Source organism: Leuresthes tenuis, unplaced genomic scaffold (assembly GCF_036924035.1).
Source record: "Leuresthes tenuis unplaced genomic scaffold, fLeuTen1.0.hap1 SCAF_13, whole genome shotgun sequence".
Lineage (NCBI taxonomy): Eukaryota > Metazoa > Chordata > Actinopteri > Atheriniformes > Atherinopsidae > Leuresthes > Leuresthes tenuis.
In genome coordinates, this window is record NW_027325367.1 from 634,231 (window position 1) to 660,317 (window position 26,087).

Sequence of the window (26,087 nt, forward strand, 5' to 3'; positions counted from 1 at the left end):
GTTATTCAGCTGTTATTCACCTGTTATTCAGCTGTTATTCACCTGTTATTCAGCTGTTATTCACCTGTTATTCACCTGTTATTCACCTGTTATTCTGCTGTTATTCAGCTGTTATTCACCTGTTATTCAGCTGTTATTCTGCTGTTATTCAGCTGTTATTCAGCTGTTATTCAGCTGTTATTCACCTGTTATTCTGCTGTTATTCAGCTGTTATTCTGCTGTTATTCAGCTGTTATTCACCTGTTATTCAGCTGTTATTCAGCTGTTATTCACCTGTTATTCAGCTGTTATTCTGCTGTTATTCAGCTGTTATTCAGCTGTTATTCACCTGTTATTCACCTGTTATTCTGCTGTTATTCACCTGTTATTCAGCTGTTATTCACCTGTTATTCAGCTGTTATTCACCTGTTATTCAGCTGTTATTCAGCTGTTATTCACCTGTTATTCACCTGTTATTCAGCTGTTATTCACCTGTTATTCAGCTGTTATTCAGCTGTTATTCACCTGTTATTCACCTGTTATTCACCTGTTATTCACCTGTTATTCAGCTGTTATTCAGCTGTTATTCAGCTGTTATTCAGCTGTTATTCACCTGTTATTCACCTGTTATTCACCTGTTATTCACCTGTTATTCAGCTGTTATTCACCTGTTATTCAGCTGTTATTCTGGCGCTCAGTGAGGCTGGGAGGAAGAACCTCTGATAGAAGCTGTTTAGTCTTTTCTCAGTCAGTTCATTCCACTTTAAAAGCTGCAGATATGAACGCTTTAGATGTTCTGCTTTGGTTTATCACAACATGAAAGTCTGTTCATGCAGTTTAAGGAAAATCTGAATATTTAAATCTAAATGTGTCATTTTCACCTCACAGGACACAACATACTCAGGTTTTTGGCAGCGCTTTATCGTCAGTAAAGATAGTTTGAAGCAGTGGAAGCAGTTATCTGTCTCTGGTTCCTCAGGACAGCTGTGAATGAAATGTCTCGAGTTTTCCTGTTTTGGCCACTTAATAAGTTCCGACTGATTTCCCGAGGCCAGCGCCTCTCTAACATAAATCTCAGGGATTCATAACTCAGTGAGTATGACAGATAATCAATGATGAGCAGAGCAGCCTCTCAGCCTCATTAATGGAACTGACAGCTTGTATTTGTACAGACTGTAAAAGGCATTTGGACAGATGTTAGTCACTCTGAGTGTTTCTGATGTGTTCGTTCTCTCTGCTTCTCTTAATCTGCAGCATGCTTCCAGCTCCTCTGGGGGGGAGAGTTCCTGTGAGGAAGACCCCCGGCGGCCCTCTCACCTCCGACCCTTCCACCCTCGGACCGTGGCTCTGGACCCGGATACGCCGCTGCAGCTCTCCAGCGATCCCGACTACTCTTCCAGCAGCGAACAGTCCTGCGACACCGTCATCTATGTCGGGCCTGGAGGGGCGGCCATATCGGACCGAGAGCTGAGCGACAACGAGGGCCCGCCGGCCTCCGTCCCCATCGTTCCGTCCCTGAACAAGAAGACAGCCAAAGCCCGGCCCGAAGGCGACCACTTTAAGTGCAACACGTTTGCAGAGCTGCAGGAGAGACTCGACTGCATCGATGGCAGCGAGGCTCCTGCCGGGGTCGACTTGGAGAGCAGAGCGGCGCCAACAGGGCAGACTCCGCCCAAATCTGACCACAAGTCCTCAGAAAGCACACCAACATGCACAAGTGGAGCTGGTCAGAGAGTGTCCCACCCCCCCCACAAAAGGACCAGTGCTGACGGGGAGAAGCTCTCAGCTGTTCCCATTCAGCCATGTTTGGTAGGACCTGCTTCATCCCGGGACTCAGAACCTGTAGTGCGAGAGAAGGTCTACCTCAGAGGAGGCATGCCCAAGCCATCTGCCTCGCCATCCTTACCCAGAACATCCAGGACAGAACCCCCAGAGGCTCTGAGCAGGACTCCTCCGGTGGGCATGAGCTATCAGGGGTCACCTGAAATGAGGAGGGCTCCTCTTGCCAGCAGATTCCCAGTGGAGGCCAACAACCTGCGGGCGGCGCTGTTAGGCAGCTGCCTGGACAGGGACTTCCTGAGGACCACGGTCACGCTGCAGCAGCCTGTGGAGCTGAATGGGGAGGATGAGCTCGTGTTCACGGTGGTGGAGGATCTCCCTCGCGGTCTGGTCCCAGACAACGGCCGTCCCTCCAGCTTCCTCAGCTTCAGCAGCGCCGGCTCCCTGCAGGCGTTGGCCTCCGGCTCCCTGCAGGCGTTGGCCTCCGGCTCACGTCCTGTCAGCATCATCAGCAGCATCAACGACGAGTTCGATGCTTACGCGTCTCAGCATGGAGCTGAGGGACGTGACCGGGGGCCATCCAGCAGCTCCTGGCCGGCTGAAAGGGAAGGCAGCCCATCACCAGACGGGCTGAGGGATCAGAGCGCCGCTGAGGGCGTGTCCATGATGACATCACCAGGTTTATTCCACAGACAGACTTTTCTGCAGCATGGCCTGAAGAGCTCATTGAATGACAGCGGCGTCTGTTTCTCAGAGCTGGAAAGTGACCCCGCCACCCCAAACAAGCTTCCTCTGCCCAAGCGCCCTCCTTCCCCGGACTCAACCAAAGGTTCCCCCAAAGCCAGCACCCTAACCCCTCCAGTGCCAGCCCAGACTTCCCACCACACCACCCACTCGAGTCTTCCCAGGAAAACCAAGCCTACCTCATCTGCCGCAGTAAGCAGCAGACAGGAAGACCGACACGAAGATCCTTTGCTTCAGGGAAGCAGATTTATTGATCCCAGAGAGTTCCTCTCTGCTGGTAAGCCTCCAAGAAGCGGCACAAGTTCCTCCAAGAAGTCTGGAGGAAACAGCAACAGCGTACCTCGGCCTCCAAAGGCACAAACATCTTCCTCAGCGCAGAGAGTTGTAGATGGATGTGAGAAATCAGGCAGCAGGAAAGGAGATACTCTCATCAAGCTGCCACGCCTCACTCGTGGTGCAACAACTCTGGGAACCGTTTCCACCCCACAGAGCTCTGAATCAAAGTGGGGTCAGGAGCCTGCATCGGTGGTTGGGAGGTTTTCATCGCTGGGAAAAAGGTCAAATGGACAAAAGAGTGGCCTGGTATCCAAGTCCGGACCGGGGAACATCTCTCCCTCATGTCCACCTGTCAGACAGTCCAGCCAAGAGCACAAGACAAGGTCTCCAAGTGCCTTAAAAACGATCAGCGACACTGGAAAGTTGATGTTCCCGAGCAGCTTGGCTTCAGAGGAGGAATTCACAGTCAGGGTCCGAGCGGATTCCTTCAGCCACAGGACATCTAGTTTAAAACCAGATCATGGTTCTGCCAGGACGTCCTCCAGCCTGAAGACCAGAGGGGCCAAAGCAGATTCCTCCAGATGCTATGGGAGTCTGGTGTCTCTGGAGAAATGTGGCAGTCCGACCTCAGCTGGCCCCAGATCTGAGGTGTTCAGGGAGAACTTTGGTGCTACTTCAGGGAGCAGCAGATCCAACAGGTCGGTACCGAGACTTGGGCTTCCAGCCTCCACCTCAGTCTCTCCCTCTGCCTTTGCGACAGCCAGCAAACCGGGTCAGGTCCGAGGCAGCGGCGGCTCCCGGACGGCTGCCCCAGGTGCACCGAAGGTCCGAACGCCGTCTGCCAGCAGCTCTAAGAGCCTGAGCTCCTCCCCAAAACCTCCTGAAACCTCTGCTGGACGCAACGCCAGCCTCCCCCCAACCGGGAAGTCCCCCGCTCGCCCTGCAGCCGGACCCAAGACGGGAAGAGGCACCATCATGGGTACGAAGCACGCCATCAGCCGGGCGGCGAACAGCCGGGTCAGTGAGCTGGCTGCTGGGAGCCAAAGGAAGCAGCTGAGCGGGGGCCCAGGAGCCACAGGAAGTCACAGTGCCGCCGGGGGGCCGCTCAGCACGCCGCTGCCCTCACCTTACAGCAAGATCACGGCGCCTCGGAGGCCTCAGCGCTACAGCAGCGGCCACGGCAGCGACAACAGCAGCATCCTCAGCGGGGAGCTGCCCCCCGCCATGGGCCGCACCGCCCTGTTCTACCACAGCGGGGGCAGCAGCGGCTACGAGAGCATGATCCGGGACAGCGAGACCACCGGCAGCGCCTCGTCAGCCCACGACTCCATGAGCGAGAGCGGGGCGTCCCACAGAGGCAGAGTCTCCAAGTCGCCCAAAAAGAGAGGAAACGGTGAGTCCCTGTTACAGGATCTGCTCCAGAGCAGAACAACGAGGCTGTTGGGTTTCACACTGCGCCCCCTGCAGGTGGAACCACTTATTACAACATCCCCCTTCAAATCCTTTTACTTCCAAACATCCATCTCCACCATCCTTACAGATTAATGCAGTCCAAGCTAAACCAATCCAGCTCAGCTCAGTCCCTGCTGAGGAAAGCTCCCGGGCCTGCAGGAAGTAACCCGAACCCAAGTTAATGAAGCCCCAGCAGTCTGGGCCTATAGCAGCTCAACTAGGGTTAACTAGCTTCCAGGGTTCACTTACTTTAAGCTGACCGTCTCTCTCATCCTCCCCCTCCAGGACTGGATAGTGTAGTGGTATGATTGCCACCTTCCATGTGGGAAACCAGAGTTCAAATCCCCTAACCCTAACCTCCAGTAGGGGTCCTTAGGCAAGACCCCCTTAACCCTACCTGCCTACCTGTAAGTCGCTTTGGGTAAAAGCTTGAGGGTTCACTTAGTTTGAGCTGACTGTCTCTCTCATCCTCCCCCTCCAGGGTTCACTTACTTTAAGCTGACCGTCTCTCTCATCCTCCCCCTCCAGGGTTCACTTACTTTAAGCTGACCGTCTCTCTCATCCTTCCCCCTCCAGGGTTCACTTACTTTAAGCTGACCGTCTCTCTCATCCTCCCCCTCCAGGGTTCACTTACTTTAAGCTGCCGTCTCTCTCATCCTTCCCCCTCCAGGGTTCACTTACTTTAAGCTGACCGTCTCTCTGATCCTCCCCCTCCAGGGTTCACTTACTTTAAGCTGACCGTCTCTCTCATCCTCCCCCTCCAGGGTTCACTTACTTTAAGCTGACCGTCTCTCTCATCCTCCCCCTCCAGGGTTCACTTACTTTAAGCTGACCGTCTCTCTCATCCTCCCCCTCCAGGGTTCACTTACTTTAAGCTGACCGTCTCTCTCCCCCTCCCCCTCCAGGGTTCACTTACTTTAAGCTGACCGTCTCTCTCGTCCTCCCCCTCCAGGGTTCACTTACTTTAAGCTGCCGTCTCTCTCATCCTCCCCCTCCAGGGTTCACTTACTTTGAGCTGACCGTCTCTCTCATCCTCCCCCTCCAGGGTTCACTTACTTTAAGCTGACCGTCTCTCTCATCCTCCCCCTCCAGGGTTCACTTACTTTAAGCTGACATCTCTCTGATCCTCCCCCTCCAGGGTTCACTTACTTTGAGCTGACCGTCTCTCTCATCCTCCCCCTCCAGGGTTCACTTACTTTAAGCTGCCGTCTCTCTCATCCTCCCCCTCCAGGGTTCACTTACTTTGAGCTGACCGTCTCTCTCATCCTCCCCCTCCAGGGTTCACTTACTTTGAGCTGACCGTCTCTCTCGTCCTCCCCCTCCAGGGTTCACTTACTTTAATCTGACCGTCTCTTCCCCCTCCCCCTCCAGGGTTCACTTACTTTAAGCTGACCGTCTCTCTCGTCCTCCCCCTCCAGGGTTCACTTACTTTAAGCTGCCGTCTCTCTCATCCTCCCCCTCCAGGGTTCACTTACTTTGAGCTGACCGTCTCTCTCATCCTCCCCCTCCAGGGTTCACTTACTTTAAGCTGCCGTCTCTCTCATCCTCCCCCTCCAGGGTTCACTTACTTTAAGCTGACCGTCTCTCTGATCCTCCCCCTCCAGGGTTCACTTACTTTAAGCTGACCGTCTCTCTGATCCTCCCCCTCCAGGGTTCACTTACTTTAAGCTGACCGTCTCTCTCGTCCTCCCCCTCCAGGGTTCACTTACTTTAAGCTGACCGTCTCTTCCCCCTCCAGGAGGCTTCCTGCGGCGCCGGCTGATCCCGGCTCCCCTGCCGGACGCCTCCTCTCTGGGCAGGAGGGCGGGGGGGCAGTGGGTGGACCTGCCCCCGCTGGGCGGCGCCCTGAAGGAGCCGTTTGAGATCAAAGTTTACGAAATCGACGACGTGGAGCGCCTGCAGAGGAGGAGGGAGGCGGTGACGGGGTCAGAGGTGAGGCTGGAGCTCAGATCTTTTGGATCTGGTTGGTTCAGACTGAGCTGGAGCTCAGATCTTCTGGGTCTGATTGGTTCAGACTGAGCTGGACCTCGGATCTTCTGGGTCTGGTTGGCTCAGACTGAGCTGGAGCTCAGATCTTCTGGATCTGATTGGTTCAGGCTGAGCTGGAGCTCAGACCTTCTGGGTCTGATTGGTTCAGACTGAGCTGGAACTCAGATCTTCTGGATCTGATTGGTTCAGGCTGAGCTGGAGCTCAGATCTTCTGGATCTGATTGGCTCAGACTGAGCTGGAGCTCAGATCTTCTGGATCTGATTGGTTCAGGCTGAGCTGGAGCTCAGACCTTCTGGGTCTGATTGGTTCAGACTGAGCTGGAACTCAGATCTTCTGGATCTGATTGGTTCAGGCTGAGCTGGAGCTCAGATCTTCTGGATCTGGTTGGCTCAGACTGAGCTGGAGCTCAGATCTTCTGGATCTGATTGGTTCAGGCTGAGCTGGAGCTCGGATCTTCTGGATCTGGTTGGTTCAGACTGAGCTGGAGCTCGGATCTTCTGGATCTGATTGGCTCAGACTGAGCTGGACCTCGGATCTTCTGGATCTGATTGGCTCAGACTGAGCTGGAGCTCAGATCTTCTGGATCTGATTGGCTCAGACTGAGCTGGAGCTCAGATCTTCTGGATCTGATTGGTTCAGGCTGAGCTGGAGCTCAGACCTTCTGGGTCTGATTGGTTCAGACTGAGCTGGAGCTCAGACCTTCTGGGTCTGATTGGTTCAGACTGAGCTGGAGCTCAGATCTTCTGGATCTGATTGGTTCAGGCTGAGCTGGAGCTCAGATCTTCTGGATCTGATTGGCTCAGACTGAGCTGGAGCTCAGATCTTCTGGATCTGATTGGCTCAGACTGAGCTGGAGCTCAGATCTTCTGGATCTGATTGGCTCAGACTGAGCTGGAGCTCAGATCTTCTGGATCTGGTTGGTTCAGACTGAGCTGGAGCTCAGATCTTCTGGGTCTGATTGGTTCAGACTGAGCTGGAGCTCGGATCTTCTGGATCTGATTGGCTCAGACTGAGCTGGAGCTCAGATCTTCTGGATCTGATTGGTTCAGGCTGAGCTGGAGCTCAGACCTTCTGGGTCTGATTGGTTCGGACTGAGCTGGAGCTCAGATCTTCTGGATCTGATTGGTTCAGGCTGAGCTGGAGCTCAGATCTTCTGGATCTGATTGGCTCAGACTGAGCTGGAGCTCAGATATTCTGGATCTGGTTGGTTCAGACTGAGCTGGACCTCGGATCTTCTGGATCTGATTGGCTCAGACTGAGCTGGAGCTCAGATCTTCTGGATCTGATTGGCTCAGACTGAGCTGGACCTCGGATCTTCTGGATCTGATTGGCTCAGACTGAGCTGGAGCTCAGATCTTCTGGATCTGGTTGGCTCAGACTGAGCTGGAGCTCAGATCTTCTGGATCTGGTTGGCTCAGGCTGAGCTGGAGCTCGGACCTTCTGGATCTGGTTGGCTCAGACTGAGCTGGAGCTCAGATCTTCTGGATCTGGTTGGCTCAGGCTGAGCTGGAGCTCGGATCTTCTGGATCTGGTTGGCTCAGACTGAGCTGGAGCAGGTCATGGTGATGAATTAAAGCTCTTCTTTCTCTTTCTCCCCCAGCAGCCGTTCCAGGATGTAGAAAAGGTGAGTTTGTCCTTCAGCTGAAGGCTTCAGGCAGCAGATGTTTGGTTTGACTGAAGCTCCATCAGACTTCTGTTAAACTGTCAGAAACACGGCGCTGTGAGGGTTCACTTAGTTCTTTACCTTTCAAATCAACCAAACATCTGATCTATATTTACATTTTTTACATTTTTAGGAACAATCTTTAACAGATGTGAGTTTTTGGGTTTCCTTTCCTCCAGTCTTTGTTTCTTCAGGCCTGAACAGACCTTCTGGGTTTGACTTTATTCATTCTGCCTCAAACTGAGAGCTGAAAGCTTCACAGTGATGTGGGTCAGAGGTTCTTCTGGGCCGATGGTGACAGAACCGGTCGTCTGACACTCAGAGAGGTCGCTTTTTATCGCTGTAACTTCTGTCCTGTTCTGACCGAGTTCAGGTCCAGAACAGGCTGAATGTTCTGACTGAGTTCAGGTCCAGAACAGGTCCAGAACAGCCTGAATGTTCTGACTGATTCAGGTCCAGAACAGGCTGAATATTCTGACCGAGTTCAGGTCCAGAACAGGCTGGATGTTCTGACCGAGTTCAGGTCCAGAACAGCCTGAATGTTCTGACTGATTCAGGTCCAGAACAGGTCCAGAACAGGCTGGATGTTCTGACTGATTCAGGTCCAGAACAGGTCCAGAACAGGTCCAGAACAGGCTGGATGTTCTGACTGATTCAGGTCCAGAACAGGTCCAGAACAGGTCCAGAACAGCCTGAATGTTCTGACCGAGTTCAGGTCCAGAACAGCCTGAATGTTCTGACTGATTCAGGTCCAGAACAGGTCCAGAACAGGTCCAGAACAGGCTGGATGTTCTGACTGATTCAGGTCCAGAACAGGTCCAGAACAGGCTGAATGTTCTGACTGATTCAGGTCCAGAACAGGTCCAGAACAGGCTGGATGTTCTGTCCTTAATCCTCCTCTCAGCCGCTGTCCTTCAGATTAAATCTGCAGATTAATGCTAATTTTATCTCTGACTCCTAATTAAATCCATCAGATTGGACTCTAATCCTGCCCCTCCTTCAGAAACCTCCCGGTGTTCTGCTGCCTCCAGTCAGTTGGTGCAGAGGCTCTGCAGGGTTCTGACCCGGTTCTGTTTGGTTCTGTTCGGTCCCCAGGGTCTGCTCTACTTCAACGCCCGGCTGAGGATGCTGGAGAGGCAGCAGCAGCAGATCAGGGAGCTGAGGAGCAAACATGAGCAGCTGAAGGTGGAGCTGGAGGAGACCAAGACCCGACTGATGCTGCAGCCCAGCAGGTGGAGCGGAGAGTGTGAGTCCCACCGTGCACACACCTGACCCACCGTGCACACACCTGACACACCGTGCACACACACACGTGCACACCGTGCACACACCCACCGTGCACACACCTGACACACCGTGCACACACCTGACCCACCGTGCACACACCCACCGTGCACACACCTGACACACCGTGCACACACCTGACACACCGTGCACACACCTGACACTGAAAAGCAGAAGAATAACCAGTTTCCTCTCTGATAGGACAGGAAGCCGTTCAGAGTAACTCGAGTGTGACTGTAAAGCCGAGTTTCAGACATTTAACCCGTTAACCCTTTCTGCTGGGATGGGTCAGGGTTAACCCTTTCTGCTGGGATGGGTCAGGGTTAACCCTTTCTGCTGGGATGGGTCAGGGTCAGGGTTAACCCTTTCTGCTGGGATGGGTCAGGGTTAACCCTTTCTGTTGGGATGGGTCAGGGTTATCCCTTTCTGCTGGGATGGGTCAGGGTTAACCCTTTCTGCTGGGATGGGTCAGGGTTATCCCTTTCTGCTGGGATGGGTCAGGGTTAACCCTTTCTGCTGGGATGGGTCAGGGTTAACCCTTTCTGCTGGGATGGGTCAGGGTCAGGGTTAACCCTTTCTGCTGGGATGGGTCAGGGTTAACCCTTTCTGCTGGGATGGGTCAGGGTTATCCCTTTCTGCTGGGATAGGACAGGGTTAACCCTTTCTGCTGGGATGGGTCAGGGTTATCCCTTTCTGCTGGGATGGGTCAGGGTTAACCCTTTCTGCTGGGATGGGTCAGGGTTATCCCTTTCTGCTGGGATGGGTCAGGGTTATCCCTTTCTGCTGGGATGGGTCAGGGTTAACCCTTTCTGCTGGGATGGGTCAGGGTCAGGGTTAACCCTTTCTGCTGGGATGGGTCAGGGTTAACCCTTTCTGCTGGGATGGGACAGGGTTATCCCTTTCTGCTGGGATGGGACAGGGTTATCCCTTTCTGCTGGGATGGGTCAGGGTTAACCCTTTCTGCTGGGATGGGTCAGGGTTATCCCTTTCTGTTGGGATGGGTCAGGGTTATCCCTTTCTGCTGGGATGGGTCAGGGTTAACCCTTTCTGCTGGGATGGGTCAGGGTTATCCCTTTCTGCTGGGATGGGTCAGGGTTATCCCTTTCTGCTGGGATGGGTCAGGGTTAACCCTTTCTGCTGGGATGGGTCAGGGTCAGGGTTAACCCTTTCTGCTGGGATGGGTCAGGGTTAACCCTTTCTGCTGGGATGGGTCAGGGTTAACCCTTTCTGTTGGGATGGGTCAGGGTTATCCCTTTCTGCTGGGATGGGTCAGGGTTAACCCTTTCTGCTGGGATGGGTCAGGGTTATCCCTTTCTGCTGGGATGGGTCAGGGTTAACCCTTTCTGCTGGGATGGGTCAGGGTTAACCCTTTCTGCTGGGATGGGTCAGGGTCAGGGTTAACCCTTTCTGCTGGGATGGGTCAGGGTTAACCCTTTCTGCTGGGATGGGTCAGGGTTATCCCTTTCTGCTGGGATAGGACAGGGTTAACCCTTTCTGCTGGGATGGGTCAGGGTTATCCCTTTCTGCTGGGATGGGTCAGGGTTAACCCTTTCTGCTGGGATGGGTCAGGGTTATCCCTTTCTGCTGGGATGGGTCAGGGTTATCCCTTTCTGCTGGGATGGGTCAGGGTTAACCCTTTCTGCTGGGATGGGTCAGGGTCAGGGTTAACCCTTTCTGCTGGGATGGGTCAGGGTTAACCCTTTCTGCTGGGATGGGACAGGGTTATCCCTTTCTGCTGGGATGGGACAGGGTTATCCCTTTCTGCTGGGATGGGTCAGGGTTATCCCTTTCTGCTGGGATGGGTCAGGGTCAGGGTTAACCCTTTCTGCTGGGATGGGTCAGGGTTAACCCTTTCTGCTGGGATGGGTCAGGGTTATCCCTTTCTGCTGGGATGGGTCAGGGTTATCCCTTTCTGCTGGGATGGGTCAGGGTCAGGGTTAACCCTTTCTGCTGGGATGGGTCAGGGTTAACCCTTTCTGCTGGGATGGGTCAGGGTTATCCCTTTCTGCTGGGATGGGTCAGGGTTAACCCTTTCTGCTGGGATGGGTCAGGGTTATCCCTTTCTGCTGGGATGGGTCAGGGTTATTCCTTTCTGCTGGGATGGGTCAGGGTTATCCCTTTCTGCTGGGATGGGTCAGGGTCAGGGTTAACCCTTTCTGCTGGGATGGGTCAGGGTTAACCCTTTCTGCTGGGATGGGTCAGGGTCAGGGTTAACCCTTTCTGCTGGGATGGGTCAGGGTTATCCCTTTCTGCTGGGATGGGTCAGGGTCAGGGTTAACCCTTTCTGCTGGGATGGGTCAGGGTTAACCCTTTCTGCTGGGATGGGTCAGGGTCAGGGTTAACCCTTTCTGCTGGGATGGGACAGGGTTATCCCTTTCTGCTGGGATGGGACAGGGTTATCCCTTTCTGCTGGGATGGGTCAGGGTTAACCCTTTCTGCTGGGATGGGTCAGGGTTATCCCTTTCTGTTGGGATGGGTCAGGGTTATCCCTTTCTGCTGGGATGGGTCAGGGTTATTCCTTTCTGCTGGGATGGGACAGGGTTATCCCTTTCTGCTGGGATGGGTCAGGGTTAACCCTTTCTGCTGGGATGGGACAGGGTTATCCCTTTCTGCTGGGATGGGTCAGGGTTAACCCTTTCTGCTGGGATGGGTCAGGGTTATCCCTTTCTGCTGGGATGGGTCAGGGTTATCCCTTTCTGCTGGGATGGGACAGGGTTATCCCTTTCTGCTGGGATGGGTCAGGGTTAACCCTTTCTGCTGGGATGGGTCAGGGTTATCCCTTTCTGCTGGGATGGGTCAGGGTTAACCCTTTCTGCTGGGATGGGTCAGGGTTATCCCTTTCTGCTGGGATGGGTCAGGGTTATCCCTTTCTGCTGGGATGGGTCAGGGTTATCCCTTTCTGCTGGGATGGGTCAGGGTTATCCCTTTCTGCTGGGATGGGACAGGGTTATCCCTTTCTGTTGGGATGGGTCAGGGTTATCCCTTTCTGCTGGGATGGGTCAGGGTTATCCCTTTCTGCTGGGATGGGACAGGGTTATCCCTTTCTGCTGGGATGGGTCAGGGTTATCCCTTTCTGCTGGGATGGGTCAGGGTTAACCCTTTCTGTTGGGATGGGTCAGGGTTATTCCTTTCTGCTGGGATGGGTCAGGGTTATCCCTTTCTGCTGGGATGGGTCAGGGTTAACCCTTTCTGCTGGGATGGGTCAGGGTTAACCCTTTCTGCTGGGATGGGTCAGGGTTATCCCTTTCTGCTGGGATGGGTCAGGGTTAACCCTTTCTGCTGGGATGGGTCAGGGTTATCCCTTTCTGCTGGGATGGGTCAGGGTTATCCCTTTCTGCTGGGATGGGTCAGGGTTAACCCTTTCTGCTGGGATGGGTCAGGGTTATCCCTTTCTGCTGGGATGGGTCAGGGTTATCCCTTTCTGCTGGGATGGGACAGGGTTAACCCTTTCTGCTGGGATGGGTCAGGGTTAACCCTTTCTGCTGGGATGGGTCAGGGTTATCCCTTTCTGCTGGGATGGGTCAGGGTTAACCCTTTCTGCTGGGATGGGTCAGGGTTAACCCTTTCTGCTGGGATGGGTCAGGGTTATCCCTTTCTGCTGGGATGGGTCAGGGTTAACCCTTTCTGCTGGGATGGGTCAGGGTTAACCCTTTCTGCTGGGATGGGTCAGGGTCAGGGTTAACCCTTTCTGCTGGGATGGGTCAGGGTTAACCCTTTCTGCTGGGATGGGTCAGGGTTAACCCTTTCTGCTGGGATGGGTCAGGGTTATCCCTTTCTGCTGGGATGGGTCAGGGTTAACCCTTTCTGCTGGGATGGGACAGGGTTAACCCTTTCTGCTGGGATGCAGAGCAGGAACAAAATGGAGGAAAAGGAGGAGGAAGTTTAAACCATTTCTTCCCTGATCATCAGGGGAAATGTGAGATCTCTGGTGGATAAAATGGTCGAGCTGCAGGGATATAATTTACCTTCAGGGATTAATAAAGTATTACTGAGCTGAGCTGAAACAGCACAGACTCAGGTGGAGCAGCAGTTCCTGATCTACAGATGGATGTTAAACCATCTGGAGCCGCTTTCTGCGTGGTCCTGAGAGTAAAACAGCAGCTGGGTTTAAAACATCTGCCTGGAAGCTGTTTCTGGAAACTGGAAACAAAGAGAATCTCCTTCAGATTTTATTCTAAATTCATGACCTCAAACGTTCTGCTCTGCTTCCAGTTCAGAGCCTGATCCGTTTGTGTTTAGACGAAGTTCTGCTCGGTTCCTTTGACATTAAATCCTCTCCCTGTGTCCCCCCCCCCCAGTTGATGTGAACCCGGACCTGGACCAGCAGTCCCAGGAGTACCTGGAGGCTCTGGTTCAGGTGACGGCAGAGCTGGAGTTCTGCGTTAACCTCTGCAAGTCCCGGGTCATGATGGAGACCTGCTTCGACATCACGGTGACCGCGGCGCCGGGGGGGCGGCAGAGGGTGGAGGTGTGACTCTGAAGAAGAAGGAGAGCTCTGATGGAGACGCAGCTGCTGGTTCTGGATCAGATCAGGGAAGATAAACGGGACAGAAGGAAGTGCCTTTCATCCTCTGAAACTCATTTATTTCAGTCTTCTTCTGCTCATTTATCGTCTTTTTGTATTTAAGGTGCTGATCTGAATATTTGTTATGCAAACAGACGTAAAAACAGGCGAACGACACCGACTCACAGTTTAAGCTCCTTTACATTCAGAACCGACCCGGTTACCTGCCTGAGTTTTACTTTTCTTCATCAATCGATGATCTGATCACCTTCAGCTGAATCCTGAGAATCAGGAGGCTTCCTTAAGGATCTCCTTTAGGAAACACCGGACCGTCCTTCATGAGAGAAAGGAGCTCCGACGCTTCCTTAAGGATCTCCTTTAGGAAACACCGGACCGTCCTTCCTGAGAGAAAGGAGCTCCGACGCTTCCTTAAGGATCTCCTTTAGGAAACACCGGACCGTCCTTCCTGAGAGAAAGGAGCTCCGACGCTTCCTTAAGGATCTCCTTTAGGAAACACCGGACCGTCCTTTAGGAGAGAAAGGAGCTCCGACGCTTCCTTAAGGATCTCCTTTAGGAAACACCGGACCGTCCTTCCTGAGAGAAAGGAGCTCCGACGCTTCCTTAAGGATCTCCTTTAGGAAACACCGGACCGTCCTTCATGAGAGAAAGGAGCTCCGACGCTTCCTTAAGGATCTCCTTTAGGAAACACCGGACAGTCCTTCCTGAGAGAAAGGAGCTCCGACGCTTCCTTAAGGATCTCCTTTAGGAAACACCGGACCGTCCTTCCTGAGAGAAAGGAGCTCCGACGCTTCCTTAAGGATCTCCTTTAGGAAACACCGGACCGTCCTTCAGGAGAGAAAGGAGCTCCGACGCTTCCTTAAGGATCTCCTTTAGGAAACACCGGACCGTCCTTCCTGAGAGAAAGGAGCTCCGACGCTTCCTTAAGGATCTCCTTTGGGAAACACCGGACCGTCCTTCAGGAGAGAAAGGAGCTCCGACGCTTCCTTAAGGATCTCCTTTAGGAAACACCGGACCGTCCTTTAGGAGAGAAAGGAGCTCCGACGCTTCCTTAAGGATCTCCTTTAGGAAACACCGGACCGTCCTTCCTGAGAGAAAGGAGCTCCGACGCTTCCTTAAGGATCTCCTTTAGGAAACACCGGACCGTCCTTCCTGAGAGAAAGGAGCTCCGACGCTTCCTTAAGGATCTCCTTTAGGAAACACCGGACCGTCCTTCCTGAGAGAAAGGAGCTCCGACGCTTCCTTAAGGATCTCCTTTAGGAAACACCGGACCGTCCTTCCTGAGAGAAAGGAGCTCCGACGCTTCCTTAAGGATCTCCTTTAGGAAACACCGGACCGTCCTTCATGAGAGAAAGGAGCTCCGACGCTTCCTTAAGGATCTCCTTTAGGAAACACCGGACCGTCCTTTAGGAGAGAAAGGAGCTCCGACGCTTCCTTAAGGATCTCCTTTAGGAAACACCGGACCGTCCTTCCTGAGAGAAAGGAGCTCCGACGCTTCCTTAAGGATCTCCTTTAGGAAACACCGGACCGTCCTTCCTGAGAGAAAGGAGCTCCGACGCTTCCTTAAGGATCTCCTTTAGGAAGCACCGGACCGTCCTTTAGGAGAGAAAGGAGCTCCGACGCTTCCTTAAGGATCTCCTTTAGGAAACACCGGACCGTCCTCCTGAGAGAAAGGAGCTCCGAAGCTTCCTTAAGGATCTCCTTTAGGAAACACCGGACCGTCCTTTAGGAGAGAAAGGAGCTCCGACGCTTCCTTAAGGATCTCCTTTGGGAAACACCGGACCGTCCTTCAGGAGAGAAAGGAGCTCCGACGCTTCCTTAAGGATCTCCTTTAGGAAACACCGGACCGTCCTTTAGGAGAGAAAGGAGCTCCGACGCTTCCTTAAGGATCTCCTTTAGGAAACACCGGACCGTCCTTCCTGAGAGAAAGGAGCTCCGACGCTTCCTTAAGGATCTCCTTTAGGAAACACCGGACCGTCCTTTAGGAGAGAAAGGAGCTCCGACGCTTCCTTAAGGATCTCCTTTAGGAAACACCGGACCGGCCTTCCTGAGAGAAAGGAGCTCCGACGCTTCCTTAAGGATCTCCTTTAGGAAACACCGGACCGTCCTTTAGGAGAGAAAGGAGCTCCGACGCTTCCTTAAGGATCTCCTTTAGGAAACACCGGACCGTCCTTCATGAGAGAAAGGAGCTCCGACGCTTCCTTAAGGATCTCCTTTAGGAAACACCGGACCGTCCTTCCTGAGAGAAAGGAGCTCCGACGCTTCCTTAAGGATCTCCTTTAGGAAACACCGGACCGTCCTCCTGAGAGAAAGGAGCTCCGAAGCTTCCTTAAGGATCTCCTTTAGGAAACACCGGACCGTCCTTCCTGAGAGAAAGGAGCTCCGACGCTTCCTTAAGGATCTCCTTTAGGAAACACCGGACCGTCCTTTAGGAGAGAAAGGAGCTCCGACGCTTCCTTAAGGATCTCCTTTAGGAAACACCGGACCGTCCTTCAGGAGAGAAAGGAGCTCAGACGCTTCCTTAAGGATCTCCTTTAGGAAACACCGGACCGTCCTTCAGGAGAGAAAGGAGCTCCGACGCTTCCTTAAGGATCTCCTTTAGGAAACACCGGACCGTCCTTCCTGAGAGAAAGGAGCTCCGACGCTTCCTTAAGGATCTCCTTTAGGAAACACCGGACCGTCCTTCCTGAGAGAAAGGAGCTCATTCTGTCCCAGAATGCCTTGCAGCTGCAGCTTTTATAGCGGCGCTCCATCGTTTTCCTCCAGTCGTTCTAACTGTGATTCATAAATATGAGGACAGGAGGATGAGCAGCCTGTGACAGAACTATATTTACCTTTTTATCTTAATTTTTCACTTCCAAACTCTGATAATAAAGTAATATTCTACATTATCTCTGATATATGAGAGAAGCTTCCTGTAACAACAGGATCAGATCCACCAGATGAAGCATCTGCAGCTGTTTCTGGAGAAGTTTTACTGAACATCTGGAGTTTCAGACCCACATCACATAATGTAGATGAAGGTTAAGAAAAGATGATCGAACGTCATCCTTTGACTATTTGACTGGTTCTTTTGGGTTAACAGGAGACGCCTTTGTTCTGGTCGGTGATCGGATCAACGAGCCGACCGGGTCACTTTTAGCTGAGCTGTAACTGCAGAGGGTTAGTGTGAGACCCTGGCTTCTTCAGAACATCTGCTGACGGATCCAGATGTGTTCAAACCTTCTCAGGCTCTTTTTAAAGTTGCAGCATGAAAAGTTTCCTCCTTTTTTATGTTGTTTGTTTATAAAGTGAAGATGTTCTGCTGATTAAGACCTTTAATAAAAGATCCAGATGTTTTTTATTTGCTTTTCTACTGTAAAGTTTTCTAATCATTTCTAAAAGAAGCTGTGGGAAGGGAAGGTGGGTCGCCTCGTCTCATGTCAATAAAGAGTCTGTTCAGATTCTCTTTTGTGTCAACGCTTTGAGTTTAAAGGAAGTTCTTTAAGTTGGAAAAGACTTAAAGGTTTGAAGATTTATTTCACAGAAAAGTCCAAAGAAGCGAGTCTTCACTGAGCCACGACCCGTCCTCTTTGGAGAGGCTGAACCTTTGGTGGAAGCTGCTTTTATACCCAATCCTGACACCCTCACCTGTCAGCAGGTAACCTGCTGCTTGGAGAAGCTCCAGAAGCTGTTGCTGTAGATTCTATAAACTTTCTGTCTTTATTTGGCTCCAGAAGCTGTAACATCCTCACTTATAAAGTAAAGACACCTCGATAATTTATAATGAACCTAAATCAGTCTCACATTAGTTCTCACTGAAACTGATCAAAGTTACAGAAAGACACGTTCAACTAGGACTTGTTAACCAGATATTAACTAGTTATTGAAAAACTTTAACCAACACCTGAACCTTAAACAGGAGAGGAGTGGGGGGGGGTAACCCGGTTCAGAGGTTCTGAAAACAGAATATGTGAGTTAGACGTAGAACCAGACGATGGTTTCAGAACAAACTGTAGACACAACAACTGATAAGATGGACGGTTATAAATCCTGATTCACTAACTGTGTCCTTCTATCCTGAGTTAACTCGCTTATTAACAACTCTGCTTCTAATCACTGGACAACAATGTGAGCTGCAGTGAGACGTTCAGGGGTCCGTCCGAGCTGCAGTGAGACGTTCAGGGGTCCGTCCCAGCTGCAGTGAGACGTTCAGGGGTCCATCCCAGCTGCAGTGAGACGTTCAGGGGTCCGTCTGAGCTGCAGTGAGACGTTCAGGGGTCCGTCCGAGCTGCAGTGAGACGTTCAGGGGTCCGTCAGAGCTGCAGTGAGACGTTCAGGGGTCCGTCCCAGCTGCAGTGAGACGTTCAGGGGTCCGTCTGAGCTGCAGTGAGACGTTCAGGGGTCCGTCCGAGCTGCAGTGAGACGTTCAGGGGTCCGTCAGAGCTGCAGTGAGACGTTCAGGGGTCCGTCCCAGCTGCAGTGAGACGTTCAGGGGTCCGTCCCAGCTGCAGTGAGACGTTCAGGGGTCCATCCCAGCTGCAGTGAGACGTTCAGGGGTCCGTCTGAGCTGCAGTGAGACGTTCAGGGGTCCGTCCGAGCTGCAGTGAGACGTTCAGGGGTCCGTCAGAGCTGCAGTGAGACGTTCAGGGGTCCGTCCCAGCTGCAGTGAGACGTTCAGGGGTCCGTCCCAGCTGCAGTGAGACGTTCAGGGGTCCGTCCCAGCTGCAGTGAGACGTTCGGGGGTCCGTCCCAGCTGCAGTGAGACGTTCAGGGGTCCGTCCCAGCTGCAGTGAGACGTTCAGGGGTCCGTCCCAGCTGCAGTGAGACGTTCAGGGGTCCGTCAGAGCTGCAGTGAGACGTTCAGGGGTCCGTCAGAGCTGCAGTGAGACGTTCAGGGGTCCGTCCCAGCTGCAGTGAGACGTTCAGGGGTCCGTCCCAGCTGCAGTGAGACGTTCAGGGGTCCGTCAGAGCTGCAGTGAGACGTTCAGGGGTCCGTCAGAGCTGCAGTGAGACGTTCAGGGGTCCGTCCCAGCTGCAGTGAGACGTTCAGGGGTCCGTCCCAGCTGCAGTGAGACGTTCAGGGGTCCGTCCCAGCTGCAGTGAGACGTTCGGGGGTCCGTCCCAGCTGCAGTGAGACGTTCGGGGGTCCGTCCCAGCTGCAGTGAGACGTTCGGGGGTCAGTCAGAGCTGCAGTGAGACGTTCAGGGGTCAGTCAGAGCTGCAGTGAGACGTTCAGGGGTCAGTCAGAGCTGCAGTGAGACGTTCAGGGGTCAGTCAGAGCTGCAGTGAGACGTTCAGGGGTCAGTCCCAGCTGCAGTGAGACGTTCAGGGGTCAGTCCCAGCTGCAGTGAGACGTTCAGGGGTCCGTCCCAGCTGCAGTGAGACGTTCAGGGGTCCGTCCCAGCTGCAGTGAGACGTTCAGGGGTCCATCCCAGCTGCAGTGAGACGTTCAGGGGTCCGTCCCAGCTGCAGTGAGACGTTCAGGGGTCCGTCCCAGCTGCAGTGAGACGTTCAGGGGTCCGTCCCAGCTGCAGTGAGACGTTCAGGGGTCCGTCAGAGCTGCAGTGAGACGTTCAGGGGTCCGTCCCAGCTGCAGTGAGACGTTCAGGGGTCCGTCCCAGCTGCAGTGAGACGTTCAGGGGTCCGTCCCAGCTGCAGTGAGACGTTCAGGGGTCCGTCAGAGCTGCAGTGAGACGTTCAGGGGTCCGTCCCAGCTGCAGTGAGACGTTCAGGGGTCCGTCCCAGCTGCAGTGAGACGTTCAGGGGTCCGTCCCAGCTGCAGTGAGACGTTCAGGGGTCCGTCAGAGCTGCAGTGAGACGTTCAGGGGTCCGTCCGAGCTGCAGTGAGACGTTCAGGGGTCCGTCCCAGCTGCAGTGAGACGTTCAGGGGTCCGTCCCAGCTGCAGTGAGACGTTCAGGGGTCCGTCCCAGCTGCAGTGAGACGTTCAGGGGTCCGTCAGAGCTGCAGTGAGACGTTCAGGGGTCCGTCAGAGCTGCAGTGAGACGTTCAGGGGTCCGTCCCAGCTGCAGTGAGACGTTCAGGGGTCCGTCCCAGCTGCAGTGAGACGTTCAGGGGTCCGTTCTCACTGCAGTGAGACGTTCAGGGGTCCGTCCCAGCTGCAGTGAGACGTTCAGGGGTCCGTTCTCACTGCAGTGAGACGTTCAGGGGTCCGTCCGAGCTGCAGTGAGACGTTCAGGGGTCCGTCCGAGCTGCAGTGAGACGTTCAGGGGTCCGTCCCAGGGAGACTCACAGTGCAGGGCTCCAGGGATGCAAAAGAGCCATAAAATGACTCAACAAAGAGCTCACTGTGATGATTAATCAGAAGGTCTGACTGTCCAGCTGTTATCTGGACATAAAGTCTGTCTGACTTTAGATAAATCAGAGAATAAAACATCTGTTTGCTCTTTAACAAAGTGAGTGGCGCTAACTGCTGATGCAGAGCGTTTCCATGGTGAGCAGGTCAGGTGACACACTAATTAGACTTCAGAGGGGGAAGCGTAGGATTGTTTCTACCTCCCCTTTCTGACTGATGGCTGATTTAATCACAGAGAAGGCAGCTGTTTCATCCGTGTTGCCATGGCGCCAGGAATGTGGTGAAAGAGGAGCGTTTCAGTTGGTTCTGGGATGAACTGTGAGAAGTGTTCAGACAAATGTTCCCCTACGGGACCAAACTGGAGGTATTTAAAGACATGCTATCCGTTCAGTTACAACAAATGTTACCTCAGGACACTTTAATAATCCAGTCCAACGCCAGCCAATGAGAGGCCACCTCATTTTACTCATAATCCAATCAAATCCAGTTAATCAGCTTCCAAATGAGTCTCATTCATGCAAACAAAACCAATTAAAAAATAATTTCCTAACAAAGGAAACCAAGAGAAACTGATCCAAGCCCCCGAAAAAACCTCCATCAGAACCTGGAAGGGCCGCACCTCCTTCTCCTTCTTCTTCTCCTCCACCTTCTTCTCCTCCACCTTCTTCTCCTCCACCTTCTTCTTCTCCTCCTCCTTCTTCTTCTCCTCCTCCTCCTCCTCCTCCACTTCCTCCTCCTCCTCCTTCTTCTTCTCCTCCTCCTCCTCCTCCTCCTCCACCTTCTTCTTCTCCTCCACCTTCTTCTTCTCCTCCACCTTCTTCTTCTCCTCCACCTTCTTCTTCTCCTCCTCCTCCTCCTCCTCCTCCACCTCCTCCTCCTCCTCCACCTTCTTCTTCTCCTCCACCTTCTTCTTCTCCTCCACCTTCTTCTCCTCCTCCTCCTCCTCCTCCTCCTCCACCTCCTCCACCTTCTTCTCCTCCACCTTCTCCTCCTCCTCCTCCTCCTCCTCCTCCTCCTCCTCCTCCTCCTCCACCTCCACCTTCTCCTCCTCCTCCTCCTCCTCCTCCTCCTCCACCTCCACCTTCTCCTCCTCCTCCACCTTCTTCTTCTCCTCCACCTTCTCCTCCTCCTCCACCTTCTTCTACTCCTCCTCCTTCTCTATCTTCTCCTCCTTCTCCACCTTCTTCTACTCCTCCTCCTTCTCTATCTTCTCCTCCTCCTCCTCCTCCTCCTCCTCCTCCTCCTCCTCCACCTTCTTCTACTCCTCCTCCTTCTCTATCTATCTCCAGCCTGAAGGACTCTTTCCACCGGGACAGTTCCTGAGTCAGCCGCTGCAGACGGAACAGAACCAGCAGAACCAGGACAAATACATTCAAAGAGTTTCTTTCCACCTGCTGTCAGAGCCATAAACGCCTCCTCACAGTGAAGTGCAACATGATAATAATACATACTCATACTGTCCTTTATAGTTACCGTGTTTAAGAACAGTTCCATGTCTGCCTGCACCTTGCTTTTGGTTTACTCTGAATGTTTATGCTATAGTTCCTGTGAATAATCCATCTGTAGAACGTGTTTTCAACACCTCAATCATTGTGTAAAACTGCTCAATCACCTGTACAGATTTGCATCTGTAAAAACAACCTATTTATCCCTTTATGATATTTTATTTGAAGGTTCTAACTACTTATTTCCCTAAACTCATTGATGCAGCTATTTTATTTCCATCTATTTTAAATAAATGTATAGATTTATCAGTCTAATCATGTAAAATCATCTGAATCTAATCATTATTAAGGCTCCTGCATTCAGCTTTGTCTCATAATTCAAATTATTATTAATGAACCTAAACTGTAAATTAAAGATGTATAAAATGTAGAAGGTGCACTTCCACCTGCTGACCACGGGGGGCGCTGTCATGAAACATGTCTTTAAACATGCAGATGGTGTTATTGTGAGCATTAGGACAGGTGAGTCTGTACAGAGGTGGGCGGAGTCTGACCTCCAGGTAAACATTGGTGAAGCAGCTGGGGTCAAAGGTCACCTCTGACCCTCTTCTTCTTCAGTGGTTTCATGTCATAACCACTGATCTTCAACATGAAGAAGAGCTCAGGGTCTATTGATTATGTTATTAGGTTATTATTATGTTATTACAAGTTATTTTCGAGCAGATTATTCATTTTATTTGTCAGGTTTCAGCTCCACCAGCAGAGTTTTGCTGCTGAAACATGAGCAGCTGTCTCAGTTTGAAGGTTCGGCTGCTGTCCAGCAGGTGGAGCCCAGCCTCCAGGTACCGGAGCCTCTCAGTTGGACCCCTCCGGTCCTCCTCTTTCTGACCCACTCATGAACAAAGCTGAAACCTGCGCAGTTTCTGGTTCTGGATCAACACCACGGACAGCTCAGATGACGTCAGACTTCCGGTTCGTGTTCACCTGATGCTGTCTCCTCTGTTTCAGAACATTTAGTCTAAATACCGAACTTTCTGCATCACGTGACCTCTGCTGCTAATTCAGGGAGAATCTTTGAACGCCCAGAACTCTTCCTCTGAGGTTCTGGGCGGGTCCATTGTTTCTCAGAGAGTTTCGCAGCCGGGTTCGTCTCCACCCGCCGAGTCACGGGGCGTGACAGAGTCCAGCCTGGAGCCGGACGGAGGAGGAAGAGGATGAGGAAGAGTGCAGCGGTCACTGAGCGTCTTTGTGTCCGAACCGAGCCGGAGGGCAGGAGCGGCGGGGGATGGCGGAGCGGATCAGGACCAGATGTGAAGAGGAGGAGGAAGAACTTGTAGCTGCAGAGTGAATAAAGGGCGGACGGAGAGCAGGGCGTCAACTGTGCCGAGAAAACGCAGAACGCAGAGGTTCCGACGTTCCCACCGGACCCGGATCGATCCGATCCAACACGAACCCTGAGCAGATGCAGGCCTGCGGGAGTCCGCAGGCAGACGCGTCCGGATCAGCCGCCGTGGACATGTCGCAGCTGATCAGCGCTGAAAACTGCTTCGATCTGCTGACAAAAGCGAAGCGTGAAGGCGCGGAGGCGCAGCAGCGGCGGCTCTACCGCTTCATGAGCGACCACTACCTGCAGGTGCTGCGCAGCCCCGCGGTCTACGGCCGGCTGAGCGCGGGCGAGCGCGAGCTCATCCTGGCCCAGAGGATGGAGGGGCGGAAGGTGCTGACGGTGGCCGAGACCTGCGAGGTGTACGACAGCCGGCCGCAGAGCCCGCAGCTGCCCGCCCCGGAGGACCCTGGTCCGCGGCGGGTGTTCTTCCTTCAGCCGCACGCGCAGCGGTGGGAGGAGCTGACCCGCCTGCCCGAGCAGGTCCCGGCCAGAGGCTCCGGGATGTGCACCATGTACAACTACCTGTTCGTGGCGGGGGGCATGAGCGCGCATGCGGACGGCCGCTCCAAGGCGTCGGACCGGGTGTTCTGCTACAACCCGCGGACCGGCCTGTGGACCCAGATCCGGCCGCTGACGCAGCCGCGATGCCAGCTGCGGCTGGTCTCCATGGACGGGTTCCTGTACGCCATCGGGGGGGAGTGTCTGTTCACGGTGGAGCGCTACGACCCGCGCGCGGACAGGTGGACTCAGGTGGCGCCGCTGCCCAAAGGCTCTTTCGCCGTCGCGCACGAAGCGACCGCGTGCGGCGGGGAGCTGTTCGTGTCCGGCGGCTCGCTCTTCTACCGCCTGCTGCGCTACGACTCCCGGCGGGACGAGTGGGAGGAGTGTCCGTTCAACGAGAGCCGGCGGCGCTCCACGGACATGGTCGCGCACCGCAGCCTCGTGTACCGCTTCGACGTGGACCGGGAGCGCGCGGGAGTGAGCGTGTACAGGTACAACACGGTGGTGAAGGTGTGGCTCGGCGGCGCGTCCTTCGCGCTGGAGAACCCGCTGCCGTTCCGCTGCGCGGTGCTGGAGGACCGCATCTACTGCGTGAACCGGAGCCACGTGCGCCAGTTCGAGGTGCGGGAGGAGCGCGAGGGCTTCCTGCCGGAGGTGCTGCCCTCCCCAGCGGAGGCCAGAGGAAGCCTGGTGCCTTTTGTTCTCACTCTGACCCGGGACTAATGACCCCACCCGGGACTAATGACCCCACCCGGGACTAATGACCCCACCTGGGACAAATGACCCCACCTGAGACTAATGACCCCACCCGGGACAAATGACCCCACCCAAGACCAACGACCCCACCCGGGTCATGACCCCACCCGGGACTAATGACCCCACCTGGGACTAATGACCCCACCCGGGACTAATGACCCCACCCGGGTCATGACCCCACCCGGGACTAATGACCCCACCTGGGACTAATGACCCCACCCGAGACTAATGACCCCACCCGAGACTAATGACCCCACCCAAGACCAACGACCCCACCCGGGTCATGACCCCACCCGGGACTAATGACCCCACCCGGGACTAATGACCCCACCCGGGACTAATGACCCCACCCGGGTCATGACCCCACCTGAGACTAATGACCCCACCCGGGACTAATGACCCCACCCGGGACTAATGACCCCACCCGGGTCATGACCCCACCCGGGACTAATGACCCCACCTGGGACTAATGACCCCACCCGAGACTAATGACCCCACCCGAGACTAATGACCCCACCCAAGACCAACGACCCCACCCGGGTCATGACCCCACCCGGGACTAATGACCCCACCCGGGACTAATGACCCCACCCGGGACTAATGACCCCACCTGAGACAAATGACCCCACCTGAGACTAATGACCCCACCTGGGACTAATGACCCCACCCGAGACTAACGACCCCACCCGGGACTAATGACCCCACCCGAGACAAATGACCCCACCCGGGACTAATGACCCCTACCGGGACAAAAGACCCCCCCGGGTCATGACCCCACCCGGGACTAATGACCCCACCCGGGTCATGACCCCACCCGTGACTAATGACCCCACCCGGGTCATGACCCCACCTGGGACAAATGACCCCCCCGGGTCATGACCCCACCCGGGACTAATGACCCCACCCGGGTCATGACCCCACCCGGGACTAATGACCCCACCCGAGACAAATGACCCCACCCGGGACTAATGACCCCTACCGGGACAAAAGACCCCCCCGGGTCATGACCCCACCTGAGACTAATGACCCCACCTGGGACAAATGACCCCACCTGGGACTAATGACCCCCCCGGGACGGAACCAGAAGTGGAACCTCGTGCCTTTCTGTTGCTGCATGCAGCTCGCTGTGCTTGTTTCTGTCAGAGGTTGCTGGTTTGAATCCCAGAGATGCGTTCACTGACTGTCAGACACAGGAGAACTTTTCTTAAACATAAACTCTGACTGAAGTTGTGTTTCAGATGAGAACATGTGGCTGTTTAACTGAATTAAACTCACTGGACCTTCAGAACATCAACAGTTTTATTACAGGATATCTGCAGCCTGAGCTCATCTGAAACTAGTTTTCATGAGCTTCAAAAAATATAGCAAAGAATGTATTAAAGAATAAAATCAATAAGAAACGAGGAAATGAATAAATGATCAAACATATAAGCAGAAATGTTCCTTCATGTCACATTATATTGGTCAGTTATTGGCCGGTTTGCAGCTTTTATTTGGATGATTACTGTTCTGCTTCCTGCACCTGCTCCTCCAACTCTGACGTCATCAGACAGGTGTCTGTGGCCCCGCCCCCATCAGCTGAGTCTTTCATTCATTTGATCCAGAGTTTGGAAATAATTCAGAATAAACCTGCTTATTGGGATATTACGTCCATGTATTTGTCTCTGCTTCTTTGTCCTCTGACAAAGTTCTGATCCTATTCACACGTGAGGGTTAATGGTTAATGGTTAACGGGTTAATGGTTTAGTGGGTTAATGATTTAGTGGGTTAATGGGTAATGGGTTAATGGTTTAGTGGGTTAATGGGTTATGGTTAGTGGGTTAATGGTTAATGGGTTATGGTTAGTGGGTTAATGGGTTATGGTTAATGGTTTAGTGGGTTAATGGGTAAATGGTTTAGTGGGTTAATGGTTTAGTGGGTTAATGGTTAATGGGTTATGGTTAATGGGTTAATGGGTTATGGTTAATGGGTTATGGTTAGTGGGTAAATGGTTTAGTGGGTTAATGGTTTAGT

The 26,087-nt window shown here is 53.4% G+C and overlaps 2 protein-coding genes across 5 annotated transcripts in view; both read left to right on the forward strand.

Annotated features, from left to right (window-relative positions):
- LOC140266912 (kinesin-like protein KIF26A) overlaps positions 1–14,147 on the forward strand; it is a 51,439-nt gene extending 37,292 nt beyond the window's left edge. For 2 of the 4 annotated variants that reach the window (XM_072362047.1, XM_072362046.1), the window contains 5 exons: positions 1,234–4,171; positions 5,969–6,162; positions 7,821–7,844; positions 8,979–9,129; positions 13,466–14,146. In XM_072362047.1, the coding sequence (XP_072218148.1) occupies positions 1,234–4,171; positions 5,969–6,162; positions 7,821–7,844; positions 8,979–9,129; positions 13,466–13,641 (3,483 nt within the window). In that variant the 3' untranslated portion in view covers positions 13,642–14,146. Of the gene's footprint in view, positions 1–1,233; positions 4,172–5,968; positions 6,163–7,820; positions 7,845–8,978; positions 9,130–13,465 lie in introns of all 4 variants that reach the window. The other 2 variants (XM_072362045.1, XM_072362044.1) reach the window with 2 other exon arrangements.
- Positions 14,148–22,360: 8,213 nt separating this feature from the next.
- LOC140266946 (kelch repeat and BTB domain-containing protein 11-like) lies at positions 22,361–24,834 on the forward strand. The gene has a single exon (XM_072362095.1). It carries the CDS (start codon positions 22,893–22,895, stop codon positions 24,039–24,041), a length of 1,149 nt encoding a protein of 382 aa, XP_072218196.1. The 5' UTR covers positions 22,361–22,892; the 3' UTR covers positions 24,042–24,834.
- The last annotated feature ends 1,253 nt before the right edge of the window (positions 24,835–26,087 follow it).

Coding starts and splice junctions, on each gene's coding strand:
- LOC140266946 (XM_072362095.1), top strand. CDS start 22,893: ATGCAGGCCTGCGGGAGTCCGCAGGCAGACGCGTCCGGATCAGCCGCC.